General features: G+C 35.1%; 2 protein-coding genes across 3 annotated transcripts in view; one reads left to right on the top strand and one right to left on the bottom strand.

Moving 5' to 3' along the window:
- The first annotated feature begins 2,455 nt into the window (after nucleotides 1-2,455).
- The window catches only part of LOC149776943 (G protein-coupled receptor 143-like), a 49,105-nt gene continuing 26,673 nt past the window's right edge, over nucleotides 2,456-24,887 (top strand). The window contains exons 1-6 of one of the 2 annotated variants that reach the window (XM_089941663.1): nucleotides 2,458-2,501; nucleotides 5,798-5,900; nucleotides 7,214-7,655; nucleotides 12,597-12,697; nucleotides 14,534-14,622; nucleotides 18,501-18,593. In XM_089941663.1, coding sequence (XP_089797789.1) covers nucleotides 7,364-7,655; nucleotides 12,597-12,697; nucleotides 14,534-14,622; nucleotides 18,501-18,593 — 575 coding nt within the window. In that variant the 5' untranslated portion in view covers nucleotides 2,458-2,501; nucleotides 5,798-5,900; nucleotides 7,214-7,363. Of the gene's footprint in view, nucleotides 2,502-5,797; nucleotides 5,901-7,213; nucleotides 7,656-12,596; nucleotides 12,698-14,533; nucleotides 14,623-18,500; nucleotides 18,594-24,887 lie in introns of both variants that reach the window. The other variant, XM_089941662.1, reaches the window with a different exon arrangement.
- Nucleotides 7,729-8,435, bottom strand: LOC149776944 (uncharacterized). Its single transcript, XM_089942554.1, has 2 exons — nucleotides 8,322-8,435; nucleotides 7,729-7,734 (listed from the first exon to the last, which is right to left on the bottom strand). Exons 1-2 carry the CDS (start codon nucleotides 8,418-8,420, stop codon nucleotides 7,729-7,731), a joined length of 105 nt encoding a protein of 34 aa, XP_089798680.1. The 5' UTR covers nucleotides 8,421-8,435.

Here is a 24,887-nt window from a genome sequence, read left to right as displayed (position 1 = left end):
AAAGGGCATTGGTCTTCAGAGTGTCCAGACCGTCAAAAAAGAAAAAAAAACAGGGGCTAAAAAAGACAAAAGTCAAGATACCTGTTATTATTGTCAAGAAAAAGGACATTGGTCTCCAGATTGCCCAAAAAAGAAACAAGAGGAGTCAGAAGAAAAGAAGGATTCTTCAGAAGAAGAGAGGGATTCTTCGGAAGAAGAGAGGGATTTTTCGAAAGAAGAGAGGGATTCTTCAGAGGAAGAAGAGGAAGAAAGAAGACAATTCTATTTAAAAGAAGCAAAGAAACAGGAGAAGAAAAGAAGAAGGGAAGAAAATGAGGAAAAAACGGTGAAGAAATTAAAAAAACAGAGAGACTAAACAAGGAGAAAGAAGAAGTCAATGAACTTTTAATTAAAGTGTTCTGTGGTGAATTGTGAATTGGATTGTAAAAAAATGGATAAAAGAATACATGAATGATATAAGGTAAGTGTCTTTGAGTTTTGATTTTAAAATAAGAAGCTACACTCACGCACTCATACACAGACACGTACTATAAGGTAAGATTTATGGGGTTTATTTTTGAGTTATTGGCAAATTGAAATTGTATTTCTTTTCGAGAAATGTGGGTGGCCCTGAAAAGGGCCTTTTTATTTTGGTGTAGGGGTGAGTTTAACCAATCAACTTTAACTGCCTTAAGCCTTTGCCTCGGCCAAGCCCTACTTCTGATGATTGGGTTGAAATCAGTAAGGGTGGTACGACAGGTTTAGTCACAGGGTTGGCGTGTTTAGCTCGGGAAGGTCGTATTCTCTTCGGTCGTGATAAAGAAGTCTGATACATTTGTTTCAGACTTCTTAACTCCGCTAAAATGTCCAACAGTACCGTAGCCGTTTGATTTTCACCCTCTTGTTTCTTTGCTGCTACTTCTTCTTGCTGTTGTTGCTGTTGTTTTTTTCTTACCTCTTCTTGTTGCTGTTGCTGTTGCTGTAGGAGAAAAGCGTGTTCCGCTTCCTTTTGTCGTTGCATAAATTTCTCCAATTCTTCTTTCTGTCCCTGTCTAAAATTCTCCACTTGCGGTAATGAAGAAGGTAACGAAGGTTCCGGAACAAATTCTTGCGAGGTAAGAAAATCCACAAAATCCCAATGTACCTCTTCTGAAAGTAAGTCCGGGTTCCCTTGGGCAGTCTCCCCTGCTGGTGCACCCCAATGGATCGTTTTCTGAGTTTCCGTCATGTTGAATCACTGTCGCATAGATTGACTGCACACAAGCGCTAACGAATCTATATAGACCACGTGACGTCACAGACTGCTCTCTTCGGATTGGATGCGAGCTGACTGAATTTTGTAACGCGTGTTCGGATTGGTGAATGAATTCAATCCGTTTCAATCCTTCCTGTACCTATAAATAAGCGCAGTTCACTGCATTGATTCACTTGTTCTCGTCGCTTCAAGATGTGGACCGATGTGCAATCTTCTACGCTTGTGTCTTCCATGATGTTCCGGACGGACATGCTCATGTATGTCCGATCCAAGTGGACCGTTGTCCTCAGGACAAACACCAGTCTGTGGATACGTAGGATCTACGTTGAAAGACAAGGATGCCTGAAAAGAGTGCTGATTTACGGACCAACAGTGAGACGTAGCCTAAGGACAAGAAGAAGACCAATGCGGTACCATTTATGTTAATGGATACATTAACATACACCCAAAGGCCCTTTTCAGGGCCAGCCATATTTCTCGAAAAGAGATAGCCTTTCCATTGCCTACCCTTTTTTTAAATTTAAATTTAAATTTAAATTTAAAAAAATTTCAAAAAAAAAAATCCCATATTCAATTCCCCTTGTCGCTAGACAGACCCACACTATAGTTCCATGTTAAATTCCCCTTGTCGCTAGAGTGACCCACGATTTTTCTCCATGTTAATTTCCTTTGTCGCTAATCTGACCCACGATTTTTCGCCATGTTAAATTTCCCTTGTCGCTAATCTGACCCAGGGGTCTCTGTAATGCTAATTCCCATTGTCGGTAATGTACCCCACCTTACTACTGACGTGCTCCAAAAAAGCATGAGCAATACTACGTTTCCAAAAACACCTGTTAACACTTTCTTATCGAAGAATTCTACTTATTTTAAATAGTAAATAAAACAATGCATATATTAGAATGTGCGTATCAAGTCATGAAAATAAACAAAGTAATGGGGCCAAGTGTTTGGAACTATTTTGTAACTGTTAATTTATAGACATGTCCTCAGATCTTGTCGGCATAGGGTAATATTCAAAACTGCACAGTAAATCGCCAGATGGCAGACTTGCTTATTTATCGACGATGCAGAGTGCGTGGTACCGATGCCTCCCAGGATTCTCCGCACTCGCCACTCGAGGAACCTCGTGTGTGAAATACCATTGAAAGCTACGGTACCAGACTAAATTTCTTGGACGAAAACAAGATTGAGAGGGCACCAATCAACATTACAAAACATTTGGAAACCAGTCATCCAAATACACACATGACAGTACAATTGTGAGGTGAGTTGTGTATGTTATAATTTAAGCATTGTTCTTAAACTTGTTAGTTGTTGTCATTATGTGAAATGCATACAATGCTGGTACCGTCGACAAACTGTAAGAATATCCGAAGTGTACAGTTTACTTTGTACGGAATACATGAATTTTCATTATACGAATGTGTACTGTACAGTTTTTCAAAATTATGCAATATGTAAAAGGAAGTATGAATGGGCGTTTCAATAGTTTTTCATTTGTTACTGACATAAATAATTGGAAGATGGAATGGGTGCTGTTATTTTTTTTTAATTATTTTTTTACTAACAGAAACGAGTGATTTTGGTTTGCACAGGTTCGTAACCAATTATCGCACGATCGTTGTTCAGTATATTTTTCGGTGGGGTAGGCCATTTTCCGTTAATTGGCAGATGGAAGCATTAACAGGTAATTTAACATATATTTTGTAACTGCAACTAACATACACACTTTCGGTATTCATAAGAATAACGATACAGTTTGGATTCCGTGGTTGTTGTTGCGCTCCAGAACTGCCATGTCATTAGTCCTACCTGTAAGACCCGACGCTGATATTTATAGCACCTCAACAAAATCAAAATGTACTATGTCTTACATGTAGGACTACCATGTCATGTGAAGCGATATAAATAGACCGGAGCACCAGGGCCGAGTTCGATGAGCACATTCCAAAAATTGACACGGAGAATTTTGCAGTGTCAAAAAATAGACAATGAAACTTTGTGACTCCGTATTTAATTGATATTGAATGCAGAAACTCTAAAGCTGAAAAACGTTTATATGCACTAAAGATATTAAGAAGCAGTACAATTCCATGAACAATTGTCATGAATGTGGAAAGGAGATTTAAAAAAAGAAAGAAAAACACCAGGTACAAAGGCTACAATCACCAAGCCACCACCACCCCTTGCAGAAATGCCAACATTTTCATGCATACTAATTTTCATCTCAGTTGAGGCATAAATTATAGCTCTACAGATATGAAAATCTTGAATGAAGCATTTTGATCAGTTTTGACTTTAAAACATGCCAAATACCTCACCATGCAGTTTTCTCACGAAATGGTCCCTGGGCTCTGAATAAATTGTTCAAGCACTCATCCCTGGGATGAATAAGTTACAAGTTACTCTTCCCTGTCTTCATTGTATTTAGCACAGTGCACTTTACCACTGTGACGCCTACTCCTTACTAAAGAATGACATGCAAGATTGATACTAAAATAAGTAAAAACTTGAGACTGAGGTGCGCTAGATTACTATCATACCTTTTTTCCAGTGGGACTGTTTCACTATAATAGTGCTTCAGTAATTTCCATCAGTAAAGGAATGTACAGTAGTTCCAAAGTAATCTTGTTACAAATGTAATGATATTAACAGTATATTTTCATTTTTATGACAGAATACATTTTTATAACAATTGTATTTGTCACAAAATATTTGAATATTTCAAATATAATTATGTTTATAATCACATATTTGACATAAGTCATTGGTTCTTATGTGATGGCATAATAGGATGTTTTGAAAGATATGCAGGCCAAATCCAACTTTGGAAAAATTCTGGATTGAATAAAGACAACCAAAAACACTTGATGTTTTAGTTATATACCAGCATGTGTTCTTTCATAAGACTGCAAATCAGATTGTCAGAAGACTAGTTGTTTTAAGTTTGAATTTTTCTGATTTGTTGAGTAAGTGTAATTTATCTTCACAGGCCTTCTCTGATAAATATCTTGCCAGGGTATTGGCATCCCAAACATAGTTTCTCTTCAGTGACAACACTTCCCATTTTTACCACCATGCTCTCTGTTGTTAGCAGTGTCTTTCACAGGGTGTCAGCTGTATTGTAAGCTTAATTATCAAGGGTGTCAGTTGTAGTGTAAGCTTAAACATCCCGCTTTAGTTACAGTCACAGGGTGTAAGCTATAGTGTAAGCTTAAACATCCAGCTTTAGTTAGTCACAGGGTGTCAGCTATAGTGTGAGCTTAAACATCCAGCTTTAGTTAGTCACAGGGTGTCAGCTATAGTGTAAGCTGAAACATCCAGCTTTAGTTACAGTCACAGGGTGTCAGCTATAGTGTAAGCTTTAGTGTAAGCTTAAACAACCAGCTTTAGTTACAGTTGTTTGATTACAATAATTAATATTTACATAGCAAATTCATCTGCTCTAGGGTACTGGCCATTTCATTTTGGGGAGGGGGAAGGAATTGCAATTTTATTTTGAGCTGAGATTTTTTTCTTTTCTTTTATCTAAAGATACTTATTTTCTTTTAGATAATATTACAGATATAATATGGTGTTATTTTGTTATAAATCAGTCTTTTTTTCTTCTCCATTTGATGATAGAAATTAAAAAAGAGAACATGACAAACCTCTACTCAGAACATTAAATTGTTTTTTCCTAATATAATTGCAGTGTACTGTGGCATGCATCACGATATGTTCAGTGGTACAGAATGCGTCATTCAGCCCCTACAGATTTAGTCAAAACTGAACATTTTATGTACTAATACATGGTTCCTTAATTTAAACATAATAAGAGATGGTGTTGGTAATGAGAAATTGCTGTTGCACACAACCCTTGGCTTCTTTGTTGTATTCATGTTTACAGTGAAACATGTCAGTAATCTTGGTGTCTTCCTTCTGTGTGAGCTGTAACATACTAAACAAGTAGATATGGCAGAAGTTAAGACAGGGAATATTGAAATTGTAATATTGTAATATTTTTAAGACTACATCTTTATTAATACATTATTGTGCCAAAGTAAAGACAGCAGCAATTATATATATCTAATTATTTTTCACAAGAAAGATGTCAGTAAGTTGCATTAAAAAGAGGAATTTCAACCTTTTCAGTTTTCACCAACTGTCCCATTAAGGTCTCACTTGATTTTGTTTGATTAATTTTCATCTGACTTGGATGAATTGCAGAAAAAAATTACAATAATTCTTCATAAAGTTACAAATAAAATCTTACCAATGATTTTGTTAGAAATCATGCTTGTCCAATTTTAATTAAGATATTCAGTTTAATTCCTTGTACAGCTGGTAGTTTTCACACTGAACCAAAAACTACATCTCCTTTTTTCATTTTGTTTTTCAAAGTAAACAGCTATTTTGCATATTTTCCTGTGACAAGGCATCTCAAACAATCAGTATGGGCCTTATGCATGATTATAATTCACTGGTGTTATAACAAATTTACTACCTCAATTTTGAGATATTTACTTGCGTAGATGACACATAAAATATGTGAACCTAGTCAGCCATTTATTTTTGCAGTTACACATGTGATATGCATGCTGGTCTAACTGTGACACGCAGTTGCCAAACAAGCCAAGCGATTTTCAAGCCTAACTCAAAGTAAAAGTGAACCAAATTGCCAGTTAAGTATATGTGTAAATTTATAAATGCAAGGCTCGTCAGTTTTTAAAAAATTAGTTGATGTAAACTATTCATATTTTTTCTCTTGTGTACCAATATCTCCTTTGAAAAGTTACCTTCATAATGCATGTGATATATCAAGAATGGGCAGCCTGTGACCACATTAACAAATATTTGCATAAAACGATGGCTGCTCTGGTGCTGTTGTAGCTGCTACTCATGATTGCCTCAGTAAGTTGGAAGTAACATTTTTAACTGCTTTTCATTGGCAACTAATGAGGCAAGTGTCATGTTTAGAAAGAAAACAGGTGTAGGTGTAAAAAAGAAATGTGTTTCCAAGGGAAGTGACATGCGTGGAAAGGTGCGCAAATACATTGTAAATATGCCTGAAAACTTTGCTTTCCACAGCATTAAAGAATAACACATTTCTGAGTCGGATTTTTTAAAAACTCTTCTTTTCCTACTAAATGTTTTCTGTTTAAAGTCTAACAGAACAAACTGTTGCCAGTGAGCCCTTTGTGATGCACCCATCTTGCTCAAGTTTTAAAATGTCAGAAAAGATGACATTCCTTTATACTGTTTCTCAGTTGGGTGTATCTCATAATTATTGGCATACTTGCTTAGTACCCATTCTAGATAGATCAGAGAGGGCACTCTCTTCCTTCCCATTTCCCCAATTTCTCATCTCCCAATTTGCATGTCTATGCTTTTCTCTTTTCCATTCACCACATCACTAAATATCTGCTTAAAACTGTATTTTTCTGTTTATTTAATGTTCAATACATACAGAATATACTCGCTTTTAACACAAGTCCAACAAGAAACTACACAGACCCAGTTCTGCCATTGCATAATGTGCCAGCATATCTGAGTCAATGCAGTTTGTTTGGACTTGTCAGTGGACAGACAACACAGACCATAATCTGGATGTGCATTATGCAGTGGCAGATCAGAATCTTTGTTGTTTGCAGTTTGAATTGTCTTTTAAGCTAGTATATATAGTAAGTAAATCTAAATGTCCTTTGTATGTTTTTTCTTCCAAAAAACAGAATTGTTTCAGCAGTCAGTCTGTTGGGTTGGAGAACATTTCTGTTGTCACAAAAACAAGAAGTAAGCCATGCTATTGAAATTCCACTAAAACAGGTGCTTGTATAGCAAAGTGCCCTCACACCCATATACCCGTGCCTCCCTATTTAGAAGATTCTTAGATGAAGCACTGGTTACACTTTTGATAAATAATTGTTTTTTCTCCAGTTGTCTTGCATCTCAGTGCAAGTTTTTAAAAATAATTGTAAACGTTTTTTTACATTGCAGGCATTGTCTCTTCATAGTCAGAAGAAATGTCAGAGATGTTCAGTAGTTCTTTCAAGGAATCCTAAGTAAACCTTGGTATCAATGACCCTGATCACAGAGATGTGTAACTAGTTTTGATATGGTAATTTAGAATACCTTCACCGTTATGTCATGTCCTCTCCTGGGTGCTTGGCTGTTTGTTGCCTTTCGAATAGAACCAAGAATGATACAGCAGGCATAGCATCCCATGAGACTTTACTGATTGAGAAGGAAACAGTAACCATCATAAGCTTAGTGTTCTCCCTATTTGGCTGTCTCGGTGTGTGTTTGATATGGTGTCTAAAACAGTACGCCTCTCTGGAACATGGCTTAACAAGGAGAAATCGACCCAGCGTATTCTCGGGACCGATCTTAAATCATATTATTACTTGGTTGTTAATGGCAGATGCACTTGGAAATTTAGGTAAGTAAAGGTTTGCTATTTTAAGAATTTTGTTTTATAATATTGGGGATTGGTGGCATAGTTTACATTGAGGTTATTGCTGAAGATAAGTATACGAGCTTAAACTTTTTGTAAAAAAATTTAGAACAAGAAGATTAAATTCTCCAGTCAGTTGGAAGATCCTCGTCTCTTTCCATCATATGGTCTTTGATCATGGAAGTGAAATCCAGAAGATGAAATAAATATGGTAACATAAAATAATGCCAGTTTAATCATATCTGCTTTGATACAGGTCCTCTTTAGTTGCACTATTGATGTATCAGAAAGATTTATTAGGTCCCCACTTTGAGATGCAGGAGCACAGCAGTACTCAGTTTTACCATCCATTCTTCCAACTCTTTTAAACCAACATAACTCGGCAACACTTACAACATATACCAGGGTTCGAAACTAACGTTTTTATTAACTAATCAAGCAGACTAACAGGACAAAAGACATACAAGTCCACAGGAAAATCCATTAGTCCTCAAAATATATGTACGTAACACAACAATACAGCTTTATGCTCATTATAAATTATATTGATATGCCATCAGTATGTTCTCCATCCGATTCTAAATAGTCCTCCATATACACTGGTCTTCTTTATCTCCGTCCACATGAGTTCCATAAATATGTAGCTGTCACTGGATCATAATAAGCAACGTCTTCACTTAAAACATGAATTGTTAACAAGTCGTTCAATACACTGCTGCGCAGTCTGCATCTCCAATCAGATTTTGTCATTTTCAATTCACTGAATCCCCACTCTGCATCTGCAGATGAGGCTGGAAGTGTCAACACAATATCCACCAGTGCAAGAATGTTAGTGTGACCTTTTTGAAATCTCTTGTTAACATCACACCATTTATAGTTCTCTACCTGACATCCACAAGCATAAATTAAACTTTTCAAGAGTTGACATTCCTCTTCAACCTTGTCTGGATAGAAGCCCGCCATTGTCATTACTGGGGAAAAATGTTCCAGCAGAGTAGTAACATCCACATCACCAAATCCAGTATGATTTGAGTCTATTGGCCATCAATGAAAATCTGTAAAATGTGTGGCTTTCAATACATCACATTGCTGTTTGTCAAATCGGGCATCCAAGTGTTCTGCTAAACTGTTGATCATGTCTTCTCTAGCATGAAGTGATGACTGCACTGATGTTAAGGAACTTTGTTCTTTTAGTCCAAAACCATGATATTCTTTTATAGGTCCATTACAAATATCCTGCACAAACTTTTTTAACCTTGGTCCATCTCTTAATTTTAACTGTTCCAAGACACCAATAGTTGCAAGAACTCTCAGGTACACTTCAGACACCAAACAAGACTCATTTTGAAGAAACAATGACAACTTGGAAAGTAAATTTATGAATCTGTCAAGAAATGGGTATAATTAACATGATGCAGATCTAGCAACATTTTCAGAGAGACAGCTGTTTTCCCAGTAGCTTCAGGTCTTCTAGGTGAAGGCTGATCAGTTTTAGTCAGTATCTGGATGTGGCTGACCTGGATATGATTTCCACAAATTGTGCAAAAAGCCCTCAGCCAATGTGCCAACCATCTAGTTCTACCAGCATGAGTAAGGACTATCTTGGTGATTCCCAGCACCTCACATGCACCTAACAAATCACTTCTATTTAAAGGGCTATTCCGATAAAAATAGTAAAGTCCTGTTAACAGCTCCTCAACTTTTGCATGGATAGGCTATTTTGCAATGACAGATTTGTAAGCCAATTCCGAACAATGAGCATGGCAATGTATTCCTACAAGACATTTCTGTGATTCTCTAAATCTATCAATAATACCATTGTTTTTTCCAGTACTGACAGCAGCTCCATCAGAACCAAACCAAGTTTACTCTTGTAATCAGGCATTGCAATTGATGCAAATCCATCATCAATAGCTCCTAAAATCCAATCAGCATTAGCTCGTGAAACTTCTGTCATACCCAAAAATGAAGTGCATATTTGCCCACCCAAGGCAGTTCTCACATAAACAACTTCTGGTTCACGGAACCCTTTATCAGTGGAACCATCAGTGATAATACTAATAAATGGTGCTGATTTAATGTTTTGTTCAAGTTTATTTCTTGCATACTGTGCAATAAATTCTGAAAACACTTGTGCCTCTTTGTCATTGATATATGTTTGACCAACATTAATTCCCTTTTTGGCATCCAATTGGACCATCCACATATAATCGCTAAACGACCTTCTCATTTTTACTAGGGCATGTACATTTCTAAACAAAATTGACATTCTTCCAACAACTTTTTCGCTTAGCGTCGTGACGATTTTACTTGCAGATGATTGTTCTTTGGGTTTCGATAATTCTCTACTCGAGATCATGCATTTCTGATGGATTTGTGATTTGGTTTCATGATATACTGTTGTTTCCAACCATAAATTGGAACAACCAACTACAAATTAGCTTTTTTTTCATCCAGTGTTTCTGAATGCTCTCTGCAGACCTTGCAAAACATGGTATTTACTTTGTGGTTAAAGTTAAGCCACAGCTGACCGCATTTCCACTTCTCTAGAAAAGTTTGGTTCCTACTTTCTTTTTATACTGTTTGTTGCGTTCCCTTTTGTCCTCATTATTGTCAGTCTTCAGCTGTTTGGCCGGATTTTCCACACCTTGTACAAATCGCCACATTGTTCTCTTTGCTTTCTTTGTTTAACTATGATCCTGGTCAGTGCGACAATAATGCTTTGCACACCATTTGTAATGCTTAATATAAAGTGCCTAGGTGATCTGGATTTACATACGGGAGTTACAGCAAGTTCAGTAAAAAAAAATAGCCGTTAGTTTCAAACCCTGTATACTCACAAGTCAAGTTAGATTATCACCAACAAAGATCTTTATTTGCCATATCATAATGTGCCAGTAGATTAGTGTCTTTGTTGTTTGTTGTACTGATTACTCATAATAAACTGCACAGAACTAGATCTGCTGGTAAATTATGTGATGGCCGGTCTGTGTCTGTGCAGTTTGCATTGGACTCATCTTATAAGTGAGTATATATGGTACATGTAATTTTATTGGTAAATTGCAATTTACCCGTAGATGTGCATTTTAAAATTTTCATTTTTCAGGTCAAACTCTGAAAGAGTTAGTGCCCTTGTAGCATAAATATTACATCTCCACTTTGGCAGCATACATGTGGTTCAGGAACCATTCAACGTATTTCGAGGCAGTAATGTGTGTACATTATATTGTTGACCTAGATGCGCCTTTATGGGTTTTGTCTCATCAGCTCCATTTTTGATAGAGTTATTACCCTTGACAATCAAATTCATATCTTCACATGGGATATTGCTTGTACCTATCATGGCTTTGCACACATTACACATAATTGGATGCCTATTAGTATTACATGTGCCAGTTTAATGTTTAAACTTTTCAGGTCCAACTTAGTTTTTGTCTAGTCAGCTACTTCTGGATAGAATATGACTTTTGATGGTGAACTTGATATCTTCTTGTTATATATTGCATGTAATAAACGTAAATCAAGAACAGTTGAAGATACTGTATTCTGATAGAGTTTGATACCAACACTGTCTTATTGATTTGCAAGTGCCTTATATGTTTTATCATTTTGAAGAGCTATGGTCTCTCTGACTGCCTGGCTTCCAACTTTCTATAGCATAAGGAATGGTGCAGATTAGGCCAAAGTCATGATGCGTTTTAATATTGATGAAACCTTGAATGAGTTGTATTCCAGCATTCCTTTTCATTATGTACAAGAATTGTGATCCTTGAATGCCCAACTTCTCCAATATTTTTTTTCTGACTGGAATTACTCTTTTTTGGTTCATGCCAATGATATTGTATGGTACAAGGTCAAGGTCATTTGTGATGCAGCTCAGTTGGTTGAGTGATAGACCTGTAATGCAAGGGTCACTGGTTAGATACATGCCTAGGCTAGCCTGGGTTAACATCCTTAGTGTGTCCTTAGGAAAGGCAGTTAGCTTCCATTTCCTAGGCATGATATGTCCAATAATGTGCTAAAAGTACCGTTAAAACCCAGAAAAACTAAAGAAAGCATCCACTGTAGTTAGCTCTGTGATGTGACTAATTATGAGGAGCCATTGTGGCCTAGTGGTTATTCTAATGATCAGTAGAGTGCACAGTGTTCATAGCATTTTTTTAGTAGAACACTACATTTTGCTATCTTAGGTGCCACCCAGCCTTCTCGGGTATGCCATGCTCATCTGTGATGCCATTTTCTCTTAAATCTCCAGAGGCCAAATACGTATGGCAACATTCTACATGTTGATTTTGGTGCTTTAGTTTGTCACTGGGAGCAATGGTGGCCTTTTTGTTAGAGCCTCTGACTCGTAATCCAAGGGTTGCAGCTTTGATGCCATAGTGTTAAAATTGCCATTAAAATCATCAACACCCTCTCCCCCCTCCAAGTCAACTTGGCACAGTTGGTCAATATTTTAAGCTTGCAATGTAAATATTATCTTAAATGTATTAGTAGAGTGTATAAAATCTCATAATGAGGGTATCCTCGAATTTTTTTTAATCTGTAAAATACTTTGTCAGGCAACCCAGAGCCCTGTCTGGACTGATGGTTGTGGGATAACATTGGGACAGGCTTAAATGCTGGTCCTGTTTGGTTGATCTCCATGGTGTGTCTCTTCATAAATTACCATACGATTATTATTTAAGCACAATATAACAGTAAATTTTTACATGTATTGTATTGCCATTAGAAAAAAGTATGTATCAATTCTGACATTTGAAATTAATTTTGTTTTTGAATAAACAACAACTGTCATTTATTCATCTCTATTAATCAAAATACGAGATTTGTTAAATTTAAGGTAACCTGGTTTCATGGGGTAGACTCATTCAAGATGCATCACTACTGATTATATAGATAACATTGTGTTCCCTTATGTTACAGGTATAGTGGTGCGATCGTGTTTATGGTTAGCAGGGGTGATACCTAATCCAGGCAGTGAAAACAAAGACTCGGCTTCCCATGTTTTATGTATAGCTTTTGGGGTAAGATATTCAGAAGCAAAAGTGGGCTTAATATCATCCCATTGCCAAAGTTTTGCTATTTGTATAGCGTTGGTTTGGCAGTGATGTAAAGGTGTTGTATTTTTGAGATTTAAAAGTCCTGTATCTTCTTCTTTATTCTGAACCCAGTTATGCCAGGTGTGTGAAATTCATTATCATAATGCCTGTCACAGGTGAGATTCAACATACGGTGGAATGCCTGTTTGTACATAAAACACTTATAACAAATTAAATAGTGAAAATTCTTTATAAAACATGAACAAATTAATTTTTTATGTAGAGTCAAACTAAAGTAAATTTTTGTCTTATTTTACATCGATTGTTTCCCCAACGGTTGTAATGAAGATTTAATTGAGTGTAAAGCATTTTTACCCTGGAAAAGCTTTAAGGCAAATAACGATTTTTCTTCAGAATCCATAGTTTACCTATTAATTTATTACTCAAGACAGCCATAATTTTACCTTAATTACCATGAAGTAGGAAAACATTACTGACATTTTCCAATTCTGAATATTGATACTCGTACTTCATTGACAAAACTGACATTCATGCACATATCAAATGTAATTTGGTTATGATTTAAGATGAAGTTCATATTAAGAAGTTTGAAATGTTAAGGGATTTCATTGTTAAAGCATCTGCCTCAGATGCAGGAGGTTGTGGTTATTTAAACCTGGCAGAGTCATACCAAAGACTTATAAAAATGGCACTTGTAGCTGCCTTGCTTGGCACTCAGCATTAATAGGTTAGTGTTAGGACTGGTCGGCCTGATGTCAGAATAATTTGACTTGGTGGGGCATGATGCCCCAGTGCTAAATATCAATATAAAGATAAACTGCCAAACTACAGATATTGTAGCGATATAACTAAAATTGTTAAAGTTACAATAAAAATCCAACACACAAACACAGTCGCACACCGTAACAAATCTGGGTAACTGGGTCATATTCTTAACACGGCTTCAGCACATTTAGTTAATATGCGGTATGTGTGGCAAGGGTTAGCCAATTCTGTATGTTATGGAAGTAGATGTTGGTGTGTGTGTGTGTGTGTGTGTATATATATATATATATGGCTTGAGAGAGAATAGACAGACAGAGGGAAATACAGAGATATGAGATAGGAATAGTTCTGGAAATGGAAGACATAATAGATATTGATATGTAATGGAGAGATATATATTATCAGAGTGGACAACCATATCATGAAAGCATATAACTAAACTGTAGTGTTGACCTTGGAGAGGTGGATGGAACATTAGTATATAGATATAAATAGTAGTGTACCAATATGAATTAGTGTTTTAAATATTATGACACAAAGGACCCCTAACCCTGAACACGTAGGGTTACATGGACAATAAGAGATCCTGGAACCTGGGTTAGACGAAGATTTGGTTGAATTTGTCTGTTTTGTCCACTGCAAAATTTAGATCAAAATTAGAATCTTTATCTTACCTCATGAGATTGGTGGCAGATACAAATCTCTATTTTTTGTCCTAATTCTATCCATTATTATGTTCTAAATGTATGTGCATGTGTTTACATCAGTATATTGGCCTACAGTAGGGATTTTTTTAACTAATATATAATCAGTATATTGGCCAAGGTGTTTTATGTCAGCAAAGTTTGGAGATGAAAAAACTTTGAAATAAGATTAAACAAAGATATATACAGATTGGGATGTGATTATATTCAGTTTGGTTTCATTACATTTGTATAACATGTATCTCAGATCTGGTGAAGAAAGAAAAGGCAGTAGATGCAAGATTTTGATATATTGTACAGGTATAAACAAAGGAATTGTTATATTTTGCAGGTATTTGTGCAGTATTTCTTATTGGCCTCTACTTTTTGGCATCTGGTTTATGGAGTAGAAGTCTACCTAGTGGCCAGTGGAAAGCAGAGGTACATATTTAGATAAAATAGAGGAGAATTCTTTTTATTAAGACAAAGTTTTCCATACAGGTGTGGTAATAACTTAAGTTTCTGTTCAGGTGTGGTAATAACTTATGATAAGTTTTATATACAGGTGTGGTAATGACTTAAGATAAGTTTTCTATACAGGTGTGGTAATGACTTAAGATCGGTTTTCTATATATGTGTGGTAATAACTTAAGATACGTTCTCCATACAGGTGTGGTAATAACTTAAGATAAGTTTTCTATACAGGTGTGGTAATAACTTAAGATAATTTTCCATACAGGTGTGGTAATAATTTAAGATAAGTTTTCCGTACAGGTGGTAATAACTTAAGATAAGTTTTCCATACAGGTGTGGTAATAACTTTGTAAGATAAGTTTTCTATATAGGTATGGTAATAACTTAAGGTAACACTAATTTGTCTGAACTGATATTTTATACCAGAGCATGTTGGTTAAGACCATACTGTACCATTTTTTTTTTTATTTCACAAGTTTTATTTTAAAGGAATATTCATCCATGACCATCAGTTGATCTGACAAGATGATTACATTGATTTGTCTTAGATTTATACAGAGATTTAAATTTTTTAATCAAAATCAGCTTGCCGAGAGTAAGCTGACTGGAAAATTGAAAGTGCCTTCAGAAAATTTGAGCTTGCCTGAAATATAATTTCCTAACATGAGTAAAGCATTAAGATAAAATATGATATTATTTAAGGAAAACGTGATATTTTTTGAAACTTGTTTCCTTTGAATCTCTGTTGGCACCTTAAAACCATTAGGCAGATAATTATATTTATCCAAAAATATATATGTATATATACACATAGATATATATGTAGATTAGAAAGAGTTTGAATGCAGATATAGTTGGAAAAGCAAATGCATACATGTACATTTATACAGACAGATAAAGAGATAAGTAGAAGATATTTTCAAAATAGCAAGAGTTTTGAGAGAGAGACAGCAAGGCTGTTTGTAATGATTTATTTATACTAAAAGTTTTATGAATTTGTGAACACTTATTTTATCAGTTTACATAACTATTATCATGTCACCTTGAAATCTTTGACATGCATCAAAATATTTGAGAATCCAACTGTAGAGAATGGTTTTAAAACACTTATTTTTGTCCATTTCATTGTTGCCAAGTAGCATGTATTGAATCTTCCGTAATTGTCATGTAAACATTTAAATGCCACTTCATGATATCTTCCTGATAATTGTTAGAGACGAGTGCCTTTTATTTCCAAAGACACACCTGTCCAAAAACTCTCAAGAGTCGTATTAGCAGTTAACACCTTCTTGACATAAACTTTGTGACATGCATCAAAACAATCTTTGAAAAGCTGTTGTTTAGAGTTGGCAATCTACAGACATGAATTTTCTCCGTTTTAAAGTGGAATTCTGCTTTTCTTCTGACTTGAATCCAATTTTTCTTGATATAGTCTGTTTTTTTTATCATCTCTGATCCCGTTTTTTTAAACGGTCTGTTCAGTCCAATTCCACAATGAATGTTGTAACGTATTCATTCCATATATTAGTTAGTCCATGACTCTCGTAAAGAGTATTCTGATTGGTCAAAAGTTTAAATTCATCCAATGAAACTTTGTGTAATGGAAACTGATGGCAATGGAAAGAAGAAGCATGCTTGCAAAAAATGGCATCCCAAGTTGTTGAGAGAGACCATGTCACAAGAAGTTTAGATAATGGTTTATAAAAACGCATGAAAATGGGATGGCTGGAGCGAAAAGTTGATGGAAATTTAGTTGGTCAGTTTATAAGGAAACTGAATGCTAGAGGACTGGCATTTCATGACCTCTGCTCTATGGTTATTGCAGTTGCAAGAGTTTGAAACAGCACCTACGAAAGAAGCTCAGAAGGCATTTGGAAAAAGTGCAGTTAATTACTATAAGAAGAAAGATTTCTTGCATGAGAGAACAGATGTAGCTCTCTGTCAGAAAATGCGCACTGCATGTCGCCAATACAAGCACCAGCTTGAAAGGAAAAAGGCTCATTGAGAAGGAAAAGAAACGATTGCACATTGAGCCAAAAAAAGTCAGTCAAAAAGGAAGGCTAAAGAAATCTTTGCCAAAGCTGCAAAAAGAGCTCGACTGGCATATCAACAGGTTGTGTCCATTGGAGAAAAAGACAAGTGAATGTATGGGATTATTTGTATATAGTTGATGTACTTGGGTGTTTATTTTACAGATTTGTTATGAAAAGAGAGAAGTATAATATATTTACTGTAAAAATTGAGAAATGATTGTGACTTAATTACGATGTGAACACTGACATGCACATGAAATGACTTAAGCACCAATATTATTGGAGAACAAATTCAATTGACAATAAATATTATGAAATTATTCAAGTCAGGTGGAAAATATTTGGTAAGTTTGCTAGTTTTTCAGATGATTATTTTGTTATATATTATGATCATAAGTTGCACCAGGAGCAGTTTTTCAGATGATTGTAAAATGCATTTTTGGCCGGGGGCATTTGGCCCCCAGGACCCCCAGATCAGTGGTGCTATCTCTTGAGACCCTGTTGGGGAAGTACCCGCAACCCCCCCCCTTTCAAATTTTCACCTTTTTTGTGGAATACCTGATATGTACAGATATTATGATTACCATGTAACTGATAAATTAAAACATATTTATTCCTTATTTGTCAAAACTTGTTTTAAATAGTAAATGTTCACATTATCACTTCTGCACAAGAGAATGTGAGACTGGCCTTGACGTCAACTTCATAATGGAAATTACATGTACAGTAGATGAAATAAACTTCTGGCAGTCATACAGAAGAAAGATGGGCTACATGTAAATGCTAAATAAAGGTGCTGATATATGTACCATGGCAAGATTGCAGGGTATACAACTTGAAGAGCATAAAGCATGAGGAACTGAACTTGACCCCTTGTTGGTAAATTAGCTCACACAGTTTTACTGTATTTCACCCAGGTCACTGATGTTAAATCAGATTTCTTTTATCTTATATCCTTCTCAGTCTTTTGGAGTGCCTTGCAAATTTAGGCTTGCCCAAACCAAATTGTGCTTGTCTCAGGAGTTGGGCAAGTGCATTTGTAAACCCCTGGTTTATGTATACATAAAATTTTCTCTGTCATTTTTCAAGCTGACACAAATACAAGATTCAAGGCTGCTTGAGATTTTTGGATTGAGTTGGAACACTATTGAAGACATTTTCTTCATGTTGAGCAGAAATACAAACCAGAATCAGTAAATATTTTAACCTTTCCAGCCAAGGAAAGAAACTGAACACATACACCATATATACTCATTTCAAAGTCACAAAACCTGTCTGTGTGTTATATGATAGCAGATCTTGGTCAATGCAGTTTACAGTTGTGCTGGACTTATAAGTGAGTACATACTGTAATATGGGAATTTGTATTGATCTGATTATGGGCCCTAGCTTGATGTAAAACATTGTTGCCATGATGTTGGCAATCAAGATAACTTCATATAATAATAAGTGCACACTATGCTTTTTGACAAATGTGTCCTTTCATTATAAAACTTGACTCCACATTTCAACTGATAAATGTTTGTGCAAACTTTGCAGTCTTTCTCATGACAGACAAATGAAGCTTTTTGATTTGTCCTAATATTTTTTAAAAAGATTTTTGAGTTCGACAGAGTTCTATGGCAGAGGGATTTATCTTATTATTAGGTATTTTAATGGCAAGATACTGTATTAGAAATCAGTCAGGTGAGATGAAGATAATGATATAATTTGTTGTTGCTGCTGCTGTGAATAATAATATTGGCAGTGGTGGTGGTTGTGCTGCTGTAACTACTCATTATTATTATTATTATTATTATGCTTGTGTTTCAGTGGGAAGTGGTTACAGCATTTCCTTGGCTGGTTGGTACCTGCAGGCATCTGTAGTTTGGGGGCCTGGGTGGCCTATCAACCAAACCTTGAGAGGTACATTTTTGTAATGATTAAAAGGTCATTTTCCAGAACATGTTTGTGTGTGTATGTGTGTGACTGAGTGAATCATCGTAACTTGACCTATTTATAATGAATGGACAATGTGTGTGAAATTCATAAATTACATGGCATATACATTATGGTTGCCATATAAGTTTGATGGGATACCTAACATGGTATACATTTTTCTTCTACTGGTCATAGACCAGAAGATTTTATGGAATGTTGTGTTGTCCATCTGTCCATTAGTACAAGTTTGTTATAATTATTCCTCCTAAACTACTTGGAAGATTGCTTGGAAACTTCATACATGTATTCATCCCATGGCTAAGTTTCTTCTTAAATGAAAATAATATGGCTTGGATGTCCAGCATTGCCAACTCAGTGGCCATCATGAAAAGTTTGAATGGAATGTTGTATTGAAATAAGGTTTTCACTAAAAGACGTCTTATGTCTAATTGTTTGAGAAAGAAATGGTATTTACCTGATGTCCAATATGGCCATCTGGAAAACCTTGTTATTGCAAGTCATCCAGAATGGATGGTCATATAAGTATGGGGTTTTCATTAAAAGGTTTCTTATGATGTCTAGTTAGCCCTAAATGAAAATATTTAATGGCCATCTTGAAAATCCTGTCAATACTTATAGTGAGCCAAAAGTCATATTGGCATCTGACTTTCACCAGAAGACTTATTATGATGTCTAATTAGTCCTAAGTGAAATTTGTAAACTGATGTTCAGTATGGCCTCCACAGTGGTTTTCTTGAACATTTTATTGCTACTTCTCATGAAAGGATATCAACATGGTGTTTTCATTAAAAGACTTCTGATGATGTCTAGTTGGTTCTAAATGAAAATAGTGCCAATCTGATGTTCAGTATGGCTGTCACAGTGGCCATCTTGAAAATTTGATATAGCTAATCCTGAATGGCTGGTCATGTCAACATGGGCTTTTCACTAAATGATTAGTTGGTTGTGCATGAAAATGTTGCTAGTATGATGGCCAATATGGTCACCACAGTGGCCATCTTGAAAACCTTATAGCTTCTGCTCCTGAACAGAAAGTCAAATAGCCATGGGATTTTCACCAGAAGATTTCTTATGATGTTTAGTTGGTTGTAAATGAAACTGATGCAGATCCAATGTCTGATATTTCTTCCACAGTGTACATCTTGAACATTTGGTTACTACTACTCTACCTGAAAGAAAACTTAGATTGTCATGAGGCTTTCATCAGAGGACTTTTTATGATGTCTAATTAGTCCTACTTGAAAATGATGCTGATCTCCAATATGGCCACATCAGTGGCTATCTTTAAAATATTACACTAATTTTTAATGGATGGTCACATCAGCATGGAAATTTTACTAACAAATTTCTTTTGATGCTTATCATAAGAACTCTCTTGAAAATCTTATCACTACCTTTTCTAGATGGCTGGTCATATCAGCATTGTGCTTTGCCAAAAGACATGATTGTTGGTACTAAATAGAAATTGTGCATCTCTAATATCACATATGGCCACCATGGTACCCATCTTGATAAACTTATTACCATTTCTCCTCCAAGACAGAAAGTCATATCAACATAGGGCTTCTGCCATAAGACATTTTATGAGGCCTTTTTGGCCCAAAATGAAAATAGTGACAATCTGGCATCTGATGTGTTCAACACAGCAGTTAGGTTGAAAATCCTGTTATGGCTGAAGAATATTAGAAATGGTTTTAACACTTACGATGTTAAAAGGATGAAATGGTGTTATCTTAAATTCCTAGAAGTTCTTTCAGCCATTAGAGTATCAGTCTCTTTGAAGGACTCTTGTTTAAATTTAGAACACACAAATTGGGCTCCCATTAAATATTGAGAATTAAGAAGAGTGACATAAAAGATTAACATGAGGCTGTCTAGTCCACATTTCTCTGACAGTCTTGGGAAGAATTGGCTTTCAGAAAAAGCTGCCAAAGTTGCTCTGAACTTCCAGCATCAAGCCCAGTAACAAATTTTATTACATTACGGTACATGCAGTCATCATGAACGAGAAATAACCTATCTTGGAAAATCTGTCAGATTTCTATTGTGTTCTTTTTTGTAATTGTCATTGTCATTGTAGGGTTTTAGTTTTTAATCCATCACATGTTGTAGCACATACAAAGACAACAATAACTTGATAAATTGCCATTTTTGGCTTTAGAGGAATTTCATCCTTCAGAACCCATGGCACAAGCGTTTTCACTTTTTGGCTCTTCCAGTCTTTTGATCTTGAAAGGTGTTATGTATATTTGATTTAATTATGTCTGATTTAATATATATTTATTTCAATTAATTGTTTGTCAGTTTTAAAAATTTTATTTTTCATCACATGATATTGTAATGTTAATTTATTCACTAGAGATGATATCTTTTTAGAAAATAGTTTGACCTTGTCTTAGTTTATAAACACCAGGCATTGAACTAAATCCTGACCTTGTTTCAGAATTTGTAGCAACCTTCATCAACAAGTTCTATTTTATTTTAAAATGATTGGTTGTTTTCGAGGTCATGGTGAGAATTTGTCTTTAAGATATAAACAATTGTTTTTATTTTTTATTTCTTTGAGTAAAAATGTTTGGTTTTCATCAGAGTCACACTGGGTAAACGTAATCTGAAACAATTACTTGCTTCTATAAACTTCCGGGGCCCTGAGTGGCTGAGTGGTCTAAAGCGCTCTCCATTACGGATCACTGCCATCTCACCTCTGTCTGCGTAGGTTCGAGTCTCGGATTCGGCCAATGTGGGTATGTGAGAAAGCTTGCCAGTAGCTTCTCGAGGGTCGGTGGTTCTTTCCAGGGTTTTCCCAGGTTCTTCCTCCGCCATTAATACTGGCCGCCATGTATAGCCTATCGTGTGCTGAAAAATGGCATTAAACCCTACAACAACAACAACAACAACTATAAACTTCCAGAAGATGATCACATGACCCTTGTTTATGTTTTAGAAAGCCCATATAAATCATGTTTTGGAGAATTAATCTCAGTAGAAGCTGGGCTGTTACACTGTTAGTTGTGTGTTGTGCTGTTTGGAGTAATTTCAGATTATTTGGGCTTGGACTTATTTCAAATTACTTGGATTCAGAAGAATTAATTCCATTATTTTTCTGGAAAATACATGTGCTCATGTAATAATGTGGAACAAGGACAGTTTTTTTTAAATAAAAATTTATTCAGCTATCCGAAACCGGAGTGATAATTTTTATTTATAGAAGGAACTGTAGACTTCAACACTACTGATTACAGCATACGTCATCGTCTTCCATCTTGGATTCCTCGTCAGGATTCGAACGTGAAATCAGTAGAACATTTTGTTATTAGGACTACTAAATTTTTATTCTTGGATTATTTTTGGATTTTATTCTATAAAACCATAAGTTCATATTTTTTCATTTTTACAGAATTTTTCCAGGAAAATAAATTATTATATATTTTTCAAAGCTTGTTGTTTTCACTCTTTCTTGTGTTACTGTTTATTTGAGCCTAAACACGTGACATGAGACAGGCTACTCAAACTATGTAATAAGAAATAATTCAATATGCTAATCTTGAAAGAAAATAATTTGTCCTAGTAGTTACCTCCCACCAGATAGTTTGACAGCTGCTGTGTAGCTCTTCAAATAGTAGAGAATCATTTCAATAAAACTGTAATATTCCCCAGAATTTATACACATATGAAGTATCATGAGTCTAGAAGTAAAAGTGCCCTAGACACTGATCTGAAGAAAATAAGGAGTGTGATTGATTTATTGAGTATGATGGTAGGTCAGGTTAACCTGTCATTTTATCATACTGCCTATGATTTCTAGCTGTATTTGTCATAGACCAGACGAGCTAATGGGATAGTCTGTTAACTGGCTGTCCATTAGCACAAACTTGCAATCACTCCACCTCCATAGATACTTGGAGGATTGTCTTGAAACTTTGGACACACTTTCGTCCCAAGGTCTTATTGGTCATAAATGAATATGATGCCAGTCTGACATCTTAAATATCTTGTTGTCACACCTCTTGAACAGATGGTCAGCATAAGGTTTTACTAAAAAGCTTCTAACGTCTAGTTGGGCCTAAATGAGGATGGTGTTACACTTAAGTTCAATATGGCCACCATGACAGCCATCCTATATGGACATGGGTTTTTCACCGAAAGTTTTTTTAAATGTCGAGTTGGTCCTAAATAAGCTGGTGCAGTTCTTACATCCAATATGGCTGTCATGACAGCAATCTTGAAAATTTGTTAATGCGCATAACTATCAGTGATGGATGCAACACTCCAAAGTTAAGAAGGAAATAGTGTTATCCTCAATTCCCGGAAATTCTTTTCAGCATATATAACATCAGTCCTTTCAAGGGACTCTTGTTAAAGTTATGCCTCTTTTTTTTATCCTTTTTAAATACTATTTTGCATCATCATAAATACACCACTCCCTCCATAACTCACACCATGATAACCCGTGAACCCGCTCATAACACGGGGTCAGGCGTGGATCCCATTTTTTAAACCAGAAAATACCCCAAAAATTGATCTGTATTTGTTGAACTTGAACAAAATCGCGATCAAAATTGGTAATGGAAACTTTGATGTATCCCTCATTTTATCATCAAAAACAGTAGATAGAACCAAGAAATTATAATCAACTCATTAATAAAATAAAATAGAGACAAACAGTCATACATATAATTATATTGTTAAAAAGGATATACAATATATCAGTTTAAATTATACAATTTTATATAGTACATTAGCATTAAGTCCATTAGGATACAGAGTATCTAACTTATGAATCTAATAAGTTTCTTTTATGAGTCTATTTATGTCACCATTCACAGTATCTATTGGTATGAAAGAAAAATCAAGTAGAGAGTGATTATTGGTGTTAAATTGTGTTGAAATATTAGAGGAAAATTGAGGATCTCTATAATTTTTTATATGAAAGCGATGATTATTCATTCTCTTAGAAACTTGTAGTGTTTTTTTTACAGGTTTTTAAATCATGAGAGCTCTCAATATGCAAACATAAGAGAAAGTACTTCTTTCAGTAGTGCCAATACAAAAGAGGTATTTTCTTTACGCGATAACACTAACTGCATATCAACTGATGTGATTTATTTAATAACCTGTAAATATGTAGCATGCAATAAGTTGGAAAAACACTACAACAAGTTTCTAAGAGAATGAATAATCATCGCTTTCATATAAAAAATTTTAGAGATCCTCACTTTAATTATATGTATGACTGTTTGTCTCTATTTTATTTTATTTTATTTTACTAATTCAAGTTTCATTAGAGACTCATGTACCTTTTAGATCCTGTCATATACAATTGTTATGATGATGCATATCATTTATGACGTTACGTAATGACGTAATTGTTGTTTTAAAAGAAAAGACATCATCCATTACTTTCAAAACATTTCATGCCGGAAGAAGCATAAATTAAATGCAAAACTAGTTGCACAGAATTTTCTGCATTTGTTTTGTTTTTTATCACAATTAATCAACTCTATGAAATATCAAATTAAAAAATAGGCTATACAGTTTTTTACAATTTCTTTCCAAATGACGTTCCTAGTACATCGCAATTAACAATTGTAAGAAAATTTTGATCAATGAAAATGTCACTCATGCTGAGTGGAGGCAGTACTTTAATAAATAAATACAAATAAAATAATTTATTTATCAGTTGAAATTTGTATTCAGGTTCTATCTTTTAGTTCCTTTTAAGTGTAATTGTCATAAATGCAATATGCCCTCTTGTAATTAAACGTAAAATGCATCAATTTACCATAACAGCTATGTCCACGAGTGTTTCTCTGAGAACCTAATTAGGTGCCAACTGTGTTTTGATAACTGACTTCCGTAAGTATTTGTTGCATTTAATTAAAAGCTGGTCTCCTTTGTATTATCATGCTGATTATGTCTTTAGAATCAAATAAAGGAGGAGGAATAAAAAAAAAGTTAAAAGGCACAAAAATCCAACAAAATTAAAATCAGCAGCCCCTGTTGTATGTCAGGTGAACTCACTTTATTTGATCAATCAAACACTTATAAATGTTATTGTGTATGTAACATAAACTACCTTAAATTAACCGACTCTTTCATAACTGTGACCAAAGATAAATAACAAGGCAGCCAAGCGAAATGAATATTTCGTAAAATAAAGAGTTTGATTTCACAGATATGGACCATTGAGGGCAAGCGAGTTTCAGAGAATTCTTGAACTGGCACTTAGAGATATCCTCAAGGATCATAAGAAGTTTC

The sequence above is a fragment of the Sinohyriopsis cumingii genome, chromosome 18, assembly GCF_028554795.1.
Source record: "Sinohyriopsis cumingii isolate HCF-2022 chromosome 18, ASM2855479v2, whole genome shotgun sequence".
Classification (NCBI taxonomy): domain Eukaryota; kingdom Metazoa; phylum Mollusca; class Bivalvia; order Unionida; family Unionidae; genus Sinohyriopsis; species Sinohyriopsis cumingii.
Note: the sequence above shows the minus strand (reverse complement) of the source record. Positions and strands in the feature narration are given on the sequence as shown.

Coding starts and splice junctions, on each gene's coding strand:
- LOC149776944 (XM_089942554.1), bottom strand. CDS start 8,420: ATGACAAAATCTGATTGGAGATGCAGACTGCGCAGCAGTGTATTGAAC.